This window comes from Puntigrus tetrazona, chromosome 25 (genome assembly GCF_018831695.1).
Source record: "Puntigrus tetrazona isolate hp1 chromosome 25, ASM1883169v1, whole genome shotgun sequence".
Classification (NCBI taxonomy): domain Eukaryota; kingdom Metazoa; phylum Chordata; class Actinopteri; order Cypriniformes; family Cyprinidae; genus Puntigrus; species Puntigrus tetrazona.
In genome coordinates, this window is record NC_056723.1 from 14,979,331 (window position 1) to 14,996,577 (window position 17,247).

At 37.2% G+C, this 17,247-nt stretch overlaps 2 protein-coding genes across 2 annotated transcripts in view; both read right to left on the reverse strand.

The window, feature by feature from the left end:
* Nucleotides 1-17,247, reverse strand: part of ptprjb.2 (protein tyrosine phosphatase receptor type Jb, tandem duplicate 2) — a 69,539-nt gene that overhangs the window by 25,876 nt on the left and 26,416 nt on the right. The gene's annotated exons all lie outside the window — the stretch shown is intronic.
* LOC122330579 (oxysterol-binding protein-related protein 5-like) overlaps nt 5,176-17,247 on the reverse strand; it is a 32,997-nt gene continuing 20,925 nt past the window's right edge. Inside the window, 20 exon segments of the mRNA XM_043227721.1 lie at nt 5,176-7,480; nt 7,580-7,682; nt 8,471-8,585; nt 8,675-8,798; nt 9,646-9,825; nt 10,045-10,181; nt 10,341-10,430; nt 10,512-10,567; nt 10,570-10,608; nt 10,788-10,886; nt 10,963-11,059; nt 11,169-11,267; nt 11,683-11,764; nt 11,865-12,049; nt 12,957-13,158; nt 15,435-15,597; nt 15,681-15,765; nt 15,843-16,046; nt 16,126-16,227; nt 16,885-16,965. Of these exon segments, the coding sequence (XP_043083656.1) occupies nt 7,345-7,480; nt 7,580-7,682; nt 8,471-8,585; nt 8,675-8,798; nt 9,646-9,825; nt 10,045-10,181; nt 10,341-10,430; nt 10,512-10,567; nt 10,570-10,608; nt 10,788-10,886; nt 10,963-11,059; nt 11,169-11,267; nt 11,683-11,764; nt 11,865-12,049; nt 12,957-13,158; nt 15,435-15,597; nt 15,681-15,765; nt 15,843-16,046; nt 16,126-16,227; nt 16,885-16,965 (2,379 nt within the window). The 3' untranslated portion in view covers nt 5,176-7,344.

Genomic DNA, 17,247 nt, shown 5'->3' on the forward strand with positions numbered 1-17,247 from the left:
CATACAGCATATATTACTTAATATATATTCTTCAGAAAAAAAAATCAGATTTTTTTAGAACCTGTCAAAATGTGATTCACAACAAATGATAAAGTACACTTTATCCTTTTAAAGTACTCATCACAACAAAGAAGGATTGTATCATCCTTTTTCGTTGGGCGTGCTAGACAGTGTATCTTAGCGCAATTGTGTATTTTTCTTTGCAGGGATCGCAGAAGATCGCTCTGCCTTTAAAGTAATTTATTCTGGAACAAGACCTGACAAGCTCAGTTCAGTCAGTCATGTCCCACCCTGTTTAAAGGAGGCTCAATTTTTTTTTTCGAAACAGGTCACAGCAATATGTCGGAAACAGACTGGCAGGGCGTCAACATAGGGTTCATATTCATGATGGCCTCTATATCTCCTCTTGCGGTGCTTTTAAATGCGAGGAGCTGAAAAATTGGTTTCGAACTCATTACAAGGAATTTTTATGCGTTAAAATCATTTAAAATGCTGTTTAGATTTAACCTCGATGAATTTGAAAAAAACAACAACAACATTTTATAAAATTAAGCATTTTAAATGCCTCATAGCAAGAAGATCCCCAGCTCATTCACTGTTATTACTAAAAAAATAGACCTAATTAATCAAATAAAAATTATAAATAAATACTACCTAATGAGGATGAACTGGTATTGAAAATTGGTTGAAGACAACAGCTCCACCACACCTAAATCATTTCCTTTGTCAGACGGGTAATTTTTTTTTAGAATAAAAAGTAATTTTAACCATAAATTAGGCATCAAAGCTGCTAGTAAATATGCACACAAGGATGTCACAAGGTCAAGACCTGACACACATTTTCCATAAAAACAGCTCTAGGCAGGTCTACTAATCTTTATTAGTTTTTGCATTAAAAAAAATATAACATTTATAGAAAAGTTTGGTCGGACTTTGTGCTAAGGTCTAATTATCACTATTAAAAAACAATAAACTATGACTTTGTCTCAAAAACTCAAATAATTGCTGGTTATTAATAGTTCATAAGGTAGATCATAAATTGGGATTAGGGATGTAGAATATGGCCATGCAGAATATGAGCTTTATAAACACTAATAAACATCCAATATGTTAATAATAGGCATACTAATTAAGCAAGTAATTAAGCAACTCGCTTAATGGTGAGAATTGGCCCTTATACTAAAGTGTAAAAAAAGTGCAAAATATTTTATAAGCTGTTGTAACTGTTATAAACAACTGTTGTAAAAGCGAAGTTTAAGTTCTACTCACGCAACATAATCAGACTGGATAATCTTCAATTTGATTGGCCAATTGACATTTCAAAGACTGTTGACACAGTCTGTCCTGTTGGATTCCACTGGATTCCATGTCATTTTAACATGTCCAAAAGAATAGCTCTTCTGTGTTTTAACATGTATTCCAATGCTCCAGTGTTTATTGATTTCATGTCTAGTTCAGTGTTAATTCAGCATTTAACGCCTGTGTGGGTTTAGTGTTGATTGATTTGCATTGATTCACTAAATCAGCATTATTTAACTGTTGATTGAGCATTGTTGCGATTGTCGGTTCAGGATTTATATATGTTAATTCAGTATTAGTTTAAAGTGGATGATTCAAAGTGAAAAGCATAAATAAAATATCAAGTTCTGCAGCAAACTTAAATACTAAAGTTTGAGGATTTGAACAAATCCTTATCCTAAGTATAAGTTATGACTAGTGCAGTCTCACTTATTGTACCCTGTGGTTAAATGCATCCGTATTCAAAACAAACCGATTTTTTTATTGCTTATGTAGTCTACAATATAATGAATGTGTCTGAAAATATAATGAATGTGTCTGAAATTGTGAATCATAGTTGAGTGTGGTCGTGTGTGTTTCTCTATGCAAACGATCCCTGATCTGACCTAGTGAACATGTCAAGGCATGACTCCGACGCCTGCCTGTGATCTGTAATCTGAGAAGTCTCAAAGGAAGCTCAGGAGTGGTAATTACTGGGCAAACATCCGCAAGATCAACCCAAACTAGTCAACACCTTGTCCTCCCAACACACCTAAGTCTACCATTAGTGTCCTGTCTTCTCACCTCTCACCTTAGCAGTATTGGTTGTGGAACATCATAAATAATAAGTCGTTGAAAGTTTGACACTTTCTATTAAACAAAAGACAATGGACTTTCTTTTTAACTAGACTTTCTCAACATCGGTGAGAAAAGCGGGATGGATTCTGGAAATCAAATGATCAGGTTTTATACTCTCTTCTTTTGCATAATGCAAGCACCGTGGCTTGACATGTCTGAACACGCGCACTAACTCCAAGGTCAGCACTTCAACAATGTAGCGGATGTTTTTACGTTTTAAGTTCAGTGTAGTGATCAGCTGTCTAACACTCAACCGGTCCAACATTGAACCTGACCAATCCAGAAGTTTCTTCCACCCAGAAGAAAATCACAGAAACGTAGGGAGAACACGCATACTCAACACAGACAGGCTTCTGGATACAGTCAGGGCTCATGGACACCACAGAGCTGGAATAACAGATCTTGACTATTGTAACTAGTATATATGCACACTTATTCGGCAAGGCAATGGCTTTTCTCATTGTGCGTTCCTTAAGACTGACTAGTCATTTATGAAATTATTTAGGTTGGACATACTGTTCAAGGACCAAAACATTTCAGCATGGTTCCCAGATGTAACAAGTAATAGATTACTCTAACATTAGTCTTACCCTGGAGTTGGTTAACATTCCAGCTAAATTTATTATGAAAGTAAACAATTAAATCAATTAACATGATAATATTGTATATTGGCAATCGGCCATGTTGAAGAAATGGTCTATATGGAGCATTTCGCCCAACACTGAGTAACACAAATTATTGTCCTACTGATGACTCAAGAAAGTATTTTACCGCAATCTTTGAATGGCACATGGTGTACCTAATATCTACATGCCTAGCAACATGAAGAAGACAACACAGACCACCTTGTTTAAAGACACATTCCAAAAGAGCAAATCTCCAAATGTATGACTGCACTGGAGACATTACAGTGGAACAAAGACTCTTTGCAGGCCTCGGGACTGGAGCCATGCCAAGAGAGTCCAGAAACCGCTAACAAAGAAAGGTGTGACGGTAAGAAACCAAGAGACCCGGCATCCCTCCGAGGGTCTTGACTTACAGAAGTACTATAAGAACGCCCACACCAGTGCTTCTGTCAATCATGCATGGGTCACGTCCACCTAAAAGGTTTCATAATTTGGTAGACAATTTGTCCTTAGGCCTTGAATCTTATTTTCATGTTTAGCTGTCCCAGAAAGCACATTACACTACTGTAGGAGGAAGGAATTCTTTTGTGCAGAGTCCAGCAAACATGTGACCTAATTAGGCCTTGCGTTTTCTGAGTGTTTCCGTCTTCCCCCGCATGTATCCGAAGACAAAGGTCCAGTGTATGCGCCCACTCGCAGATATGTAGCCTGAAGGCCTTGGAGCAGTTGTCTATCCTAGACTTGTCTATCAGTGTGATGGGCCGACAAATGGCATAATGAACTGAATGATCACCATGAAGACAAATAAACAAACAGTTACCAAGTAAACGTATATCAGATGACTCAAGGCTAAAAAAATTGCTAATCTTCATGTGTTTGGCATTGGTATCCCTAGAGACTGGATTAACATGACTGTGCAACATAACATCCTGAAACCAAGGGATCAGGAATGAGATGTTGAACTAAAATAGCACTTGTCTTCTAACCTACGGCTGATTTGACGGTGTGTTGCTTGAAAGTGGATCGCTGACTCATACGCTCCCAAAAAAAACCACACCCTACGCCCGCCTGGAGGCTTTTTCCACCATCATAATTCCCAAGAAAATTTTAAGTAGATACCCGCAGGTGGGTTGAGCCAGGTTGTCTCTTATTTCTATTTTCCTTTGACCAGATGAGAGAGCAGACCACAAATATTGCACTTTTATTCCACAGGCCTGCATTTATACAAGGAAGTGGTGGAAAGAAGGGGTTTTTGAAGAGTAACTCACTTTTTACCACGTCCCGACAAGCCCTGTGAAACAAAAGAAAGAAAACTCCAACTTGAACTTTTTGCCTATCTCTTATGCAAAAATTACACCATCGCATTGCAAGGGATTGTGGGTAGTTGACAAATTATTGCTAAGGTGTTTTGGTGGGTGCCAGGGCATTGTGAAGAAGCTGCTAAGGTGTTCAGAGTGGTTTAGCATTCTGTTAAGGACTTCTAAATTTGTTTCTGAATGTCTTCTTCCCAACTACAATATACAGAAATATAAGAGACACGTATTGTGTCTAAATTCACAGTATTTAAAAAGCAGTAGGTGAAAACTTTCGTAACTTTGTAACTACATGTCTACTAACTCTCAGAGCAGACTGTTATGGTAGGTTTAGGGTTAGTATCATAGTCAGCATGTTGTATGTTGTGAACCCATCAAAACAAAATGTTAGATATTACTAAGCAGCACCAATACTTAAAAATTTACTTACCGTTAATAGAATGTCTAAAGCAGACTATTGAAATAAAGTGTTATCGATAACTACCATTTCCATTTATTTGGAAAAACCACTTTAAACATTCTACTTTAAGCAACTTTGTAACTATGTGTCAACTAATTGTCATTAATTTGCAGCTGCTTCTCAACTAACTCTGAGGGTAGGGTAGGTCATTATGTTGTATGTTGTGAACCCCAAAATAAAATGTTAGAAGTCATTAAGCAGACGGTACTAATACTCTAATGACTGCTAGTTGATAAACTTTCTGTTAATAGTATGTCTAAAGTCAAAATAAAGTAATTCTGAGATGCACCTCCATTAGCCGCTTTCTTACTATATAGAACATACTTGTAAATATTTTTTAACATTTGTACCTCTTCAAATGCAGTATTAACTCATATTTTGGATGCACCTTAAGTGACTGCTACACCGCTAGCATGTTGCTAATGTGTTTTGAGTGGTTAGCTTGTTGCAGAGGTGTTGATTTTTAATAGATTTTCTGTCCGCTTAAGAATTCCTGACTCTAAAATTATAAATGAAGTTAGCATAACCTCCAACTGACTTTAAAATTATAAATCACAACACTTGCTACACATTACTACCCGTTAAGAAGCGTATGGCTTATTATTTTTTATGACTGTTCAAAAAAAATTACAAAGCAAAGTGTCGAAATGTAAAACTTTACTGTGGTGCTGTAATTGCAACAATCATTAACAAACAGTGAGCCATTGACATCTCATTCATTTCAGTTGTCAGACAAGATAACATTGTACTGTGCTCTGTAAAAAAAAAGGAAAAAAGTAAATGCAAAATCATTTTAAATTTCAATGGGTTGAACTATGGCTCAGGAGCGCAAGCATCATTCAAGCACAACTTTCCTATATGAATCCTGCATTGGAAGTTTTGTACTTTGACCTTAATATTTCCCCTCAAGGGGTCGCTCGAACGTCGCAACAAAAAACCTCAGGAAGAGAAAGCAATTTGACGCTCAACTGTACTTGCTCCCAGAAATCCTGAATGAATGTGTTCTTTAAAAACAGTACGATTACGTATAAAACTAATCAAGTGAAATGATCAAATAAATACATTCTCAAATTCAGTTGTTCCAAGCAAATATATACACTTTCAATGAATCGGTCACTTCATTATCGCACTTCATCTAAACAACTTCAGTGAACTTGAACTTCCCAAAAGGCCTCACGTGTCTCTACTGTGACTGTGATCTACCCAATCAAACAACAAACAGTCAAGAATATGAATATTCCTATCGTGGCAAGCCGTTTTAACATTTAAACCTTTAACCCCAACTATCACTTTTCATTAGATACAACGTATTACATACTATAACTCATTGATTAATTACTAGTACTTATTCATCAGATACAAGTATGCATAAATTACAACATACAGTGAGCAAAAAGAAATTGTTACTAGTAAGATAAGAATAGTTACTTTTTTTAAGCACTACTAGTTAGATACTAGTATATATTATTACATTACTAGTACTTATGCATTAACTACCAGCGCTTATTCATTAGACACTTGCGCCTATTAAACAGATGCCAGTACCTATTCATTAGATACTAATCATTACTAATATTTATCCGACACATACTAGTACAAATGTATTACTTACTAGTACTTATACCAAATGTTACTAGTAAGTTTTTTAATCGAACTAGCTAATCGATAACTACAAGCACGTTTTTATTTAGATACCGGCACCAATTTAGGACGTTATAAAAATACTAGTATTTTTTATAAATGTACTAGTATCTAATGAATAATGCACTAATATACTAGTATCTAATAACAAAAAAGCTTACTTGCTATGTTTGAAAAGACAGTACTCACTATTTTAATACGTACTTACGCTAAATAGTTGATTTGTGAATAAAAGCAAAAACGTGAAATGTGTTACTAGAAAAAAATAGAATACTAGTTATTACCAAAATAGGTATCTAATGAAAAAGAACTTGTATTTAATGAATGCTAGTAGCTAATGATAACGACCGAACATTAGTAACTATCGAACAAGAACTAGTGAATAAGAAAATGTAGCTTATGAATAAGTACGTGATGGTATACATACTAGTAGCTAAAATAAGTACTAGCGGTATGAAACTGGATGCTAGTATGCTGTAAGGATTAAATGTTAAATCGGCTTGCCGTAGTCGTATGGCTGATTGTTCGTTCTGTTATCATAGTGCTTTCGCCAATTCGGTTAACTTCATCTAAATCTACGCGACGCATTTGGTGTCAGAGCATTGTTTCCTTTGTGTACAATCAAGTTTGTAAACATTTACTCTTCTTTGTATTGTTCTATACAGAAACACTATTTTGGTTAAATAATAAAACGAGCAAATTTGTGTGGTCAGACGTTCACTTGAAAGCATAATAAAATTGCACTGGTGGACTTCACTGCCTTTCCGCTTCTTTTTCCCCCTTTTTGGCATCGGTATTAAGGCCCGGTGTATAAATGGAAGAGGAGTTTGTGGGGAAACGCGCACACAGACACACAAACCCATTCGACCGCATTCAAATATGCCACGAATGCATGACCTATATTGCAGAGAAAAGGGAAGTACTCGGGAAAGAGGGAACACGTCGGTTACCGAGAGTGGCAGTACAGCGTTTTACATCCACTCGGAAATGATTATCGGTCATATTCATTAAAACAAGAGTCTCTCTCTCTCTCTAAATTGAAGTGCTTAGTGCTTGATGGTGCGGCTACGGTCGGTAGCGACATCGCGACGGGGCATTCGAGGGGCTGTGTGGCGGTGATCGTTCGGCTGTGTTTATTGCTAGGCGATGGTCGCTAGGTGACAACATCTCAAGTGAAGACGTAGTTGATGAGAAGCTGGAAGAGCAGCAGCATGCAGAGGATGAGACAGTGACGGCCGCTCAAGGACTTGCTCTCCTCCGCCGTCTTGTGCCGCGCGATCTGGCGTCCCAGTGCACTCAGGTTTCTGAAGAAAGGGGGATCAGTCTGATTATTACACGGTATTGAATGGCAGAGAAGCGTGCGGTTATTATGGAGTCGGGGATGAGGAATCGGCTGTACTTGCCTCTGGATGTCCTGCTGTGTTTTCTGTATGGCTGCTACCGAGGCCTCTATGAGGGCGATGTCCTTCACTTCTTTAGTGCATCTCGCGCACTGGTTCATAAAGCCTGAGGAAGTCAAAATGAGATGAAACGACATCAAAATTAGATATACGTAAATTAAATACATACAAACACGCACACATATATTTGTAAATGTATTTAAATCCTAGCACATACTATATTTAAAAAAATAAATAAATAAATAAAAATTGTTTAATAATACACCTTTTTGTTTTATAAAAATCTAATATTTTTAAATCAAATTTGACAGTTAAAACTGAAAAGAAAAATTTTGGTTTTAGAGTACATATTCTATTTTCAAATTCATACTTGGATTTTTTCATTTTTATATATATATATATATATATATATATATATATATATATATATATATATATATATATATATATATTATTAGTATATAATAATTGCTTTTAAATCATATTTGACCTTTGTATTTTACAAGAGTTTTTTATTTCATAATACACTGACTGCATTAGAATAAGTACTGTTTTAATTATTTAGTTTTATTTTATTTAGTATATAAATATATTTATATAAATATATATGTATGTTTGTTTTTTTTTTTGCTTCATTTGCATTTTTTTACTCTGTCTAATTAATCAGCCGCACGTGAACATACCATTATAACAACCATCCAACTTTCAAGAACTTTTGTATAGTTAAATGGTTTGTTTAGGTGCAGCTAGTTAACTGTAACATGCAGGGTAAAGTTAATTTCTAGTCTAGAAGTCTACAGTTCGAGTCTACAGTCAGGCTGATGAACTACTTGAATTGCCAGAAGGACTGTTTATTCGTCTGTTGGAGTGGATGCGTGTTCGTGTTTGTCTTGCCGTCGTTGTCGGAGGACTCGTGGTAGGGTTCTGGCGTGCTGCTGCTGCTCTCTGTGTTCTGACTGCAGCTGGACGGCTGGCTGCTGGACTTCCTGTGCTTGCCGTTCGCCCGCACCTGACAAACACACACCGCGCGTCAACCTCACACACCCCGAAGGGCCGGCGGGGTCACCGGCATGAACGTCAGGAGCCTGTGGGACTCACCTTCTGCTGTGTAGCCCAGGTCTGGCTGTAGGAGAAGCCGCTGCGCTGGGATTTCTCTTTCGTCTGGATGACGCCGTCTTTCTCAAACTGCAGCAGACAGCGCTCCGGATCCCACGGCTTAGTGCTGAGGACAGAAATCAGACGAGATTATTAGTTACTGGAACGCTGCCTAATTCGTGGTTCGGCAATTTGTATTTATTCATATAAAACTGCATGGAAAAAAGCAATGATTTTCACATTTTAACTGTAAATTAAACTTAACAAATATATGAAAACAAACCGCATAGATACTAGAAGTGAATAAAAAAAAAGAATATTATATGTAAAGAAAAGATAAAAAGGAAAAAAAATGTATGCAACTCTAAATATAGATTCTAAACGAACACGCAACAATTATATGATATAATATTATATAAATAAATGTGTATGATACTTAATATGTATACATAAAATAAATAAAACACACAAACATGCACTGATATTAACACGCATAAAGCATAAATATAAAAAAATTATTTACTATTATTACTACTTACAACACCAATAATGATAATAATAATAATCTGTATTATTCTTCTATAATTTAATAATAATAATATATATATATATATATATATATATATATATATATATATATATATATATATATATATATACACACACACACACATATACACATATACACATATGTTAACATTAGTTATTGCACTACTTTACATTATATATTAATGAGCAATACATTTGTTCCAGTATTTATTAATTTTGCTTAACGTTCATTAAATCTTCATCTTTAACACACTTGTGTTATATATTTTAATAATTTACTAGTAAAAGTACAAAAAAAAAAACAACTCAGTACAAGTAAAAACAAAGCAACGAAGTAAGGTTAGGCTTCAGAAGTGTTTTTTCAGCTAATGCAGCTAACGCTCACTACCCCTAAAGCCCGTTCAGCGTGCGTGCGGAGGACGTACTCGGTGTGTTTGTAGAGCCACTCGTTGGTGTCGGGGTTGAAGGTGAAGAGTCGCGGGCTCCAGGCTCTCTCGGCTCGCTCTCGGGCCTCCTGCCGCTGAGCCTCTTCCAGCACAAACTTCTCCTGCGTGGCTCTCATCTGGTCTTTATCGTTGATGGCTCTGGTCACGAGCTGCCACAGCCTGCGGGAAACACCAAAAACACTTCAAACGGTGCAGGACTATATATATATATATATATAGGGCTGGTATAATACTGTAATATTCACATATAATAGTGTACACTAATGATCAAGATAATGAGTATTATCTAGATAATATGGATAATGTACACTGGTGAGCATGTGAGGTGAGCATCAGACCCTTCATGGAAGTTGTCCTAAAAGCTAAACTCAAGAGCACCTCTCAGACTCGAACTCCTCCTGCTGGTCTCTCTGGACCAGCTGTCTCTTCAGCCTCTGTCTGCGTATGTCTGGCCCGGGGTTCCAGAGCACCTCCTGCTGGCCCGTCCTCTTCTCCGTCAGCTGCACTTTACTGTCCTGAACAGACATTTACGTTTCAATCAGACCACCTGCCTCCTAACACGTTTTCAATGAGGATATATATATATATATATATATATATATATATATATATATGAAAGTATAAGAAATGTTTCTGAATGGCTGTTGTTTTATGTAACTGTCTGAAATGATTACCCAGTGCCCGTCTACTGTAGCCAGAACGTCTTCTCCCATACGGATCTTTCCAGAAATCTGGTTAACGTTGCTAGAGCTGCCAAGAAAAGGCTGGAACAGAGAAAAAGACAACAGTTGTAAGATTATAATAATAAAAAAAAAAAAAGTTGCATAATTACGTTTGGGCCTTACCTTTAATTTGTATTCAAGTTCTGTGTAACATTGTGTTTTTTCACACTCGATGGTGATTTTCCGCCAAGCTCTAATGTCATTGTACCATACAGAATCCCTGCGAGAAAGACATAACCATTAACAGTGATTATTAATATAGGGGTATAACAATTAAAACATTTTACAGTATATATATATATATATATATATATATATATATATATATATATATATATATATATATATATATATATATATATAAAACATCATTCATTTACGATATTTAGGCTCCATCACCTTTGCAGTGAGCGTATGGCATTGTGATGATATACTCTTCATCTCGGGTCAGGAACAAGAGCCTGGCCTTTCCGTCGAGTATAGCAGACAGCGAGTTGCCTTTAAGAAATCACAGCGAACTTACAACCGACATCGCAATAAAAGCACGCCTGGCGTGTATTTGAGCGTTATATACCGTAAAACTTGGACTTGGCCAGAATGCTTCCGCTAATGCAGAACCCGTCCTTCCTATTGCTGATGTAGAAGGCCGAAACCGGAGGGTGATGGGAAACCTGAAGGTACAAAGGTCAAGCGCTTATCACCGACAGAGAGCGGCGTCGTGTTTACTAGAAACTTCAGCACAGAGGTTTTGATGGGTGAAGTGTAATTGTGGGGTCTGACCTGCTCTGCGATGTAGAAAGTACAGCTGTCTGTTTGTGGATGCAGCCAGCAGCATCGAAACATCTCCCCTAGAATGGGGTTGTACGGTTTCTTCAGCCCCTGAAAGACAATCAGTGTCAATATAAACCATACGCACGACTTGATGAAGACACGTCTTCAGTTTCAGTTGTTGTTGATAGAAAAATATCCAGTAAGTTAGAAAATAATAATACTACTACTAATAATAATAGAGCTAACACATGTTTATTGAGCACCAGATTTCTAAGGGATAGTGTGATACTGCTTTGAATTTTTTTTTTATTCTGCTAATATTACACGGTATTATTGTTTTTACTGTTTTCAGTCAAAAAAAGGAAAATTCATTAAAAAAAAAAAAACATTCAAGAACTTGTCAGCAGTTTATTATATTTCAGTGCTTTTGCCGAGTTATTTTAATGTGACATCCCAAAATGTGCCCACAAATCATGTATGGAAACCTGGCTACATCCAAAAAAGATCATTTGACCCGACTCACCTTTGGTTTTTTATAGAAGCCGGACAGATACCAGCGCAAAACCTGCTTCATCCTGCTGTACGCGCTCTCCTCCATCACAGCCCTGAAACACAGACACATGCCTCCAGGACCTGCTGGTCTCGGTAAAGTGTGTGTGTGTGTGTGTGTGTGTGTGTGTGTGTTTGCAGCTGTGAGGTGCTCACTGGGACAGCAGGTCGGCATGATAGTAGTAATCCGACAGCTTGTCCAGAAACGAGCGCGGCTCCAGGATAAACGTCGGCAAAACCACTTTAGACAGGTCCATCCCCGGCCTCAGCTGCTTCAGGAGGGTCCAGATCAAACCCTTGTTCTCCTCAGAGACTGTCTCCACCTGAGACGCCTCGCCAGCCTGAGACATCCACAGAAAACAAGGACCTTCAGTGCGAAAGCGTCTGCTACATGCATGAAGGTAAGAGGCAGAAGTTCTTGGTGTTACGAACGCATTTAAAGGTTTCATCTATTTCACCGGCCAGTATTACACTACTTTTTTTGGAATTTATACAGATCCCTTTGGTGTGGATCTAGAATCTGTTTAGTTATTGATGCAGTCATGGAAATGGCGTATTTACAATTTATTAAATATAACTTATTCTGCAAGTAGAAGTAGAATATTTGGGGCTTAGTAAAATAAAGTGAATAGTGATAAAATAGCTGCCAAATAGATAATATTATATATGTATATGTATGCATATAACCTATATAACCCTACGACCCTAACTGTATTTAATATACATATATATATATATATATATATATATATATATATATATATATATATATATATATATATAATGTGAACTTGTTTTGAATGGATACATATGGATAGATGTTTTATAAATTGTTTGCAGCCTAAAATATCAGAAATATATCAGAATTTTGCAGATGTCTGGTAGATATTGCTATCAATAATTAGTTATAAGCACGCATTGGTTTGGTGTTTTTTTTCTTTTTACAGAACAACAAAAATGCCACCAATATCTGCACCCATTTTTTCATTACCCACTCAATTTTTACCGAATAAAAATCCATAATATTTGCATTGTTTCATATCGACGTCCTGTATATTTCTTTAAAACATTTTAAGCCGAAAAAAACTACATTTCAGTTAGCTAACGGACAATCTCTCTTTGTTTTGGCGCGTCCTCGTCGCCAAGGCGCTTTTCAACAAATCACTGCGTAACCGGAATATAATGAACCAGTTCTGCTGAGACAGAGCCGTCCATTCAGGCCGGACAGAGACCCGATGAGCTTATCACCTCTCCCATCTCTTCATGGGCTTCTTCGACGAACACCGTGGCCTGCAGGCTCGCGTCGTCTGATTGGTCCATGTCGCTCTCCTCCGTCAGTCTGCCTCCATTCTCATTGGCCGCATTGTCCGAGTCTTCATGCGCCTCCCTCTCTGATTTGTCCGAGTTGGCGTCGTTCTCCATATGGTTTTCCAACATGGAGTCATTCAAACTTCAACAAAAGCGCACAAACAAACGACCGTGTGAGATTTGATTCAACTGCATTTCTATTATATAATTAACATCTTCTGCATTAACCGTTCGCTCCGTTTTATCTCGGGGAGATTTATTAGCGCGTTCGCGTTCAAAGCCCATCCAGATCCGTTGCCAAAGCAACAAACCACATGATGATCATCTTCTAATTTGAATGACAGGGCCGTCACCATGGACACAAGAGCTCCATTATACGAGGGTGAACGTTATTTTTCTACATTTCTGCCACGGGCAGTGAACCTCTACAGAGAAATATGAAAGATTTGGCTGGTAAAAGAGTCTTGGATTAATAATCGGAGCATGAGCGTGACATTAAACCGTCTCTTTGTGCCCACCGCGTACAGAGATCACAGGAAAAGCAGCTTCTGTCCTGCGTCACCGGCTGAAGAACGACCAGCGAGCCAAGCAAAAAAAAAATTCTGTCCTTACCTTGCCAAGAATATATTATTCCTGAAACTCCAAAGATTGGTAAACAAGAACCTCAGAAAAAAAGTCTTTGTTTACAGTGATTTCCCTCTGCAGTTTCCTATCTGTTTTCACAGGAAAGCGCTGCAGTAACGTGTTTTCCAAAGCTGTTTTTCCTGCTTCACAGCTTGTCTGACGCGCTTGTAAGAGTGTGTGTGTGTGTGTGTGTGCTGATGGGTGTTGGGTTTACATTCGCCTCATCTCTTCCTGCTCCTCTGCCTGTCACGTAAACCTGTTGGGCGCAGCTGATTGGACGAGAGCTTCAAAGTGGCTAGAAAGAGGCGGGGCTTGGGATATATAAATGATTGACAGCTGAAGGATATCACTGGCAAACAACGCTTACTATTTTGCTTCCTCTCGGGTACAGAAACACTTATTTAAATACACTTTGGATTTCATTTGAATATTATTTGATTATTATTATTAATGCTTGGCGATTAATCACAATTTGATGTCATGGTTATACGCTTTTTCATAAGGTTTTCTAATTACTAAATATATTTATAGATTTTTTTATTTAAGTGTTTAGCATTTATATTAAACTATAATCAATAATGAAAATGAGTGCTGTCAAACGATTAAATCGCAATGCAATCACAATGGCACTGATATTAACTTATAATATATTTGATTTTAATCTATATTGATATATTTGTGATTTTAGCATGTCGTTACTCAGTGGCTTGACAGTCCAAAAAAAACACTGCTTTTTATTATTATTGAATTTTATTGCATTATTATATTTTTATTAGTGCTGTCAAATGATTAATCACAATTAATCGCATGCAAATATATATAGTATGTAATATATAAACAACTTTTTTTAAAATATATACAAACATGTATTTGTATTTATATATACACGTATATTATGTAAATAAAAACATTTATTTTCGATGTCATTAATCGTGGTTATTCATTTGACAGCACTAATAAAAATATAATAATACGATAATATCAGTATCTTTATAGTTATTCTTCTTGCTGTGAACAGGGCTTAACAAAAATACTAAAACAATATTTAATGTTTGTTTTCAATTTAGTCATATCTTACTTCACACAAATAGTTCTGGTACAAAAAAAAATGTTATCTGAATAATTCATATTTCTATGTCACGCTGTGTCTGATTTGAACAGTTTTTAGGGTAAAAAAATATATTACTAATATGTCAATTAGTAATATTAATGCAAATAATTCTGGTGGCAAGTTATTTGTATAGTGTTCGGAGAGTTCATAGTTTTTTAATAGTACTCTCTCCTTCTCTCTGAAAAAGTTCATAATTAAAAGTGTCTAAGAATATTTTACACTTAAATTTATTCGTACTTTAGTTTGCGCAAATATTTAGGTAGTAAAACTATATACTTTTATACACCATGTCATTTACTCACATCATATCTGACATGAATAATTTACTACTTAATTTTCTTTAATGCTCTTTTTTTAATTTGCTGTGAACAGTTTCTTACCAAATCATTTCTGTGAATATTTCATTACTTCCTTGGCAGTTTAATCTTGCGGCAGTTAATACAAATATTTACGGTGCCAGCCATAAATTCGTATTATTTAATGGTATTTTGATCAATGAAGATTAGAGATATAGAATATGGTCATGCAGAATACCATACTTTAATATTAGTTAGTCACACTGAACCTGAACGGTTTAGTGCAAAAAAACACCCCCAAAAAACATTTTACTTGTTTGTCAGTTTAATCCTACAGCTGTTAATGAGAGCAATTTTGATAATGTGTCCACATATGTAATTACTCACTGCAGCAGGTCCTGGTCGGTGAGAGCCGAGCTCTGCAGCAGCTGCAGTATGTGCGAGGTCTCGGAGGAGCCGCTCAGATCTCCATCCCTGCCGCTCTTCGCTGTCATCTTCGACAGGCTGGAGCAGCTGAGAGCCAGCTCCAGAGCGTCCATCCAGCAGCGTCCTGGAGCAAACCACAGGCTGTGATCCCCAAACGGACTCCACACCGACAAGACAGTTTAACAGAAGACAAAGGCCAATGCTCACCATCGGATTCAGACGCTGCTCTGAAGATCAGGTAATTGCTAGGTAAGGGTTGAGTGATGGAGCCCACAGATTCGCCTTTAGGACCCTGAAAAAACACACAGATAATGATTGATGCCAACGATGAGTTCAGGCCAAACGTCGCATTTCAGAGAGGCGTCTTACCTTCATGGCCCAAATAGACTTGTCCAGCGGATGGTAGAGTTTGAAGCAGAATCCGTCCTTCTTTGAGGGTCTTTCGATGAGCTTGCAGGCGTTGAGAAGAATCGTTCCCACCCAGTGGTCTGAACCGGGCGTCTTGTATATCAGGAGAATACCGGGCTTCAGGACGCACCACAGTTTCGTCCAACTCTTCAACGAGCCTCGAATCTGATGCATCCAAGAAGTGCATCGTAAAGCAACTGCCAAATTATTCAATGTTACAACGAAAACGATGAGGTTTACCGACCTTTAGCCAGTTGGACATAATAACCACACTTGGATCCTTAAGAGCACTGAACAGTTCTTTAGCGACCCTCTTCTTCTCCTGTCTATAGTTCTTCTTCTGAACCTGCCGTATGAAATGTCAAGGTTTAATGCATTGCTCGAATATTAGCTAGAGGGCGCAAGAGGGTTGCAAGATGTAAAATTTCTAAAAACCTTGTTGAACACTAGAGTGCACCATACGATATCAAAGAACCTATTCATCACTGTTACATCTAACTGTTACAGGATTGTTTTGTTTTAGATTGTGGAGGAGAACTCTGTTTGGACAATGCAAACATCAATCTAAATTTGGATAATTATTAAATAAATCAAATGTAAATGTTTCCCATGAAGAGTGGGACATTTCGGTGCAAATTTAATTCTCTAGCCCAAACAAGGAAGCAGGGCTAATTTTTTAAATATCGAAAATTTAGCCGCTATTTGTAAGAATCCGCACAATCAGTCCAAAAACAATACAAAAATTAGCGCTGTTAGCCACAGACCTTTCATGCATGTACATTGGTCGGATACAATTTGTAGCTGTTCAAGGTCAGAAGAGAAAATAGACCGGATCAAAAGCTGCATTCAATATTTGAATAAACATTTCAGAGTATTTTCTCTAGTACAGGAAATGGCTGTACGAGGGTTTAGTGCCGTCCACCTGTTGACTGACACCACGAACAAGCTGCTGTTTGGAGAAACTGGGTCAGGAACTCTGCCTGGAGTGGGAAGCACATCGTACCTTAAGCGATTCTTTCCTTGCCAGCTTCTCCGTGGGCGAGGAAGACTCCTTCTCCAAACCGATAAACATCCTGGATTCCGACTGAAGCCAAAAAAGAAAAATCCCAGAAAAATCCATTTAACTCTCATTTGAAGTCAACATGAGATCAAAATTGACCCTGTTTGCCTTCATAATACTAAATATGACTTTTCCGTATATTCTGTTTCATGTTACGCCAAATGGGTTGATTTTAGAAAGTCCTACCATAATAATTCTAATTCTATTATGTTAGCATAGCTATATAGTAATTTTAAAAATAAACCAAGCTAATTCCAGCCACAACCTTTTCACACTAAGGGCAAAAGGCAGCAGGCTAAATGCAGC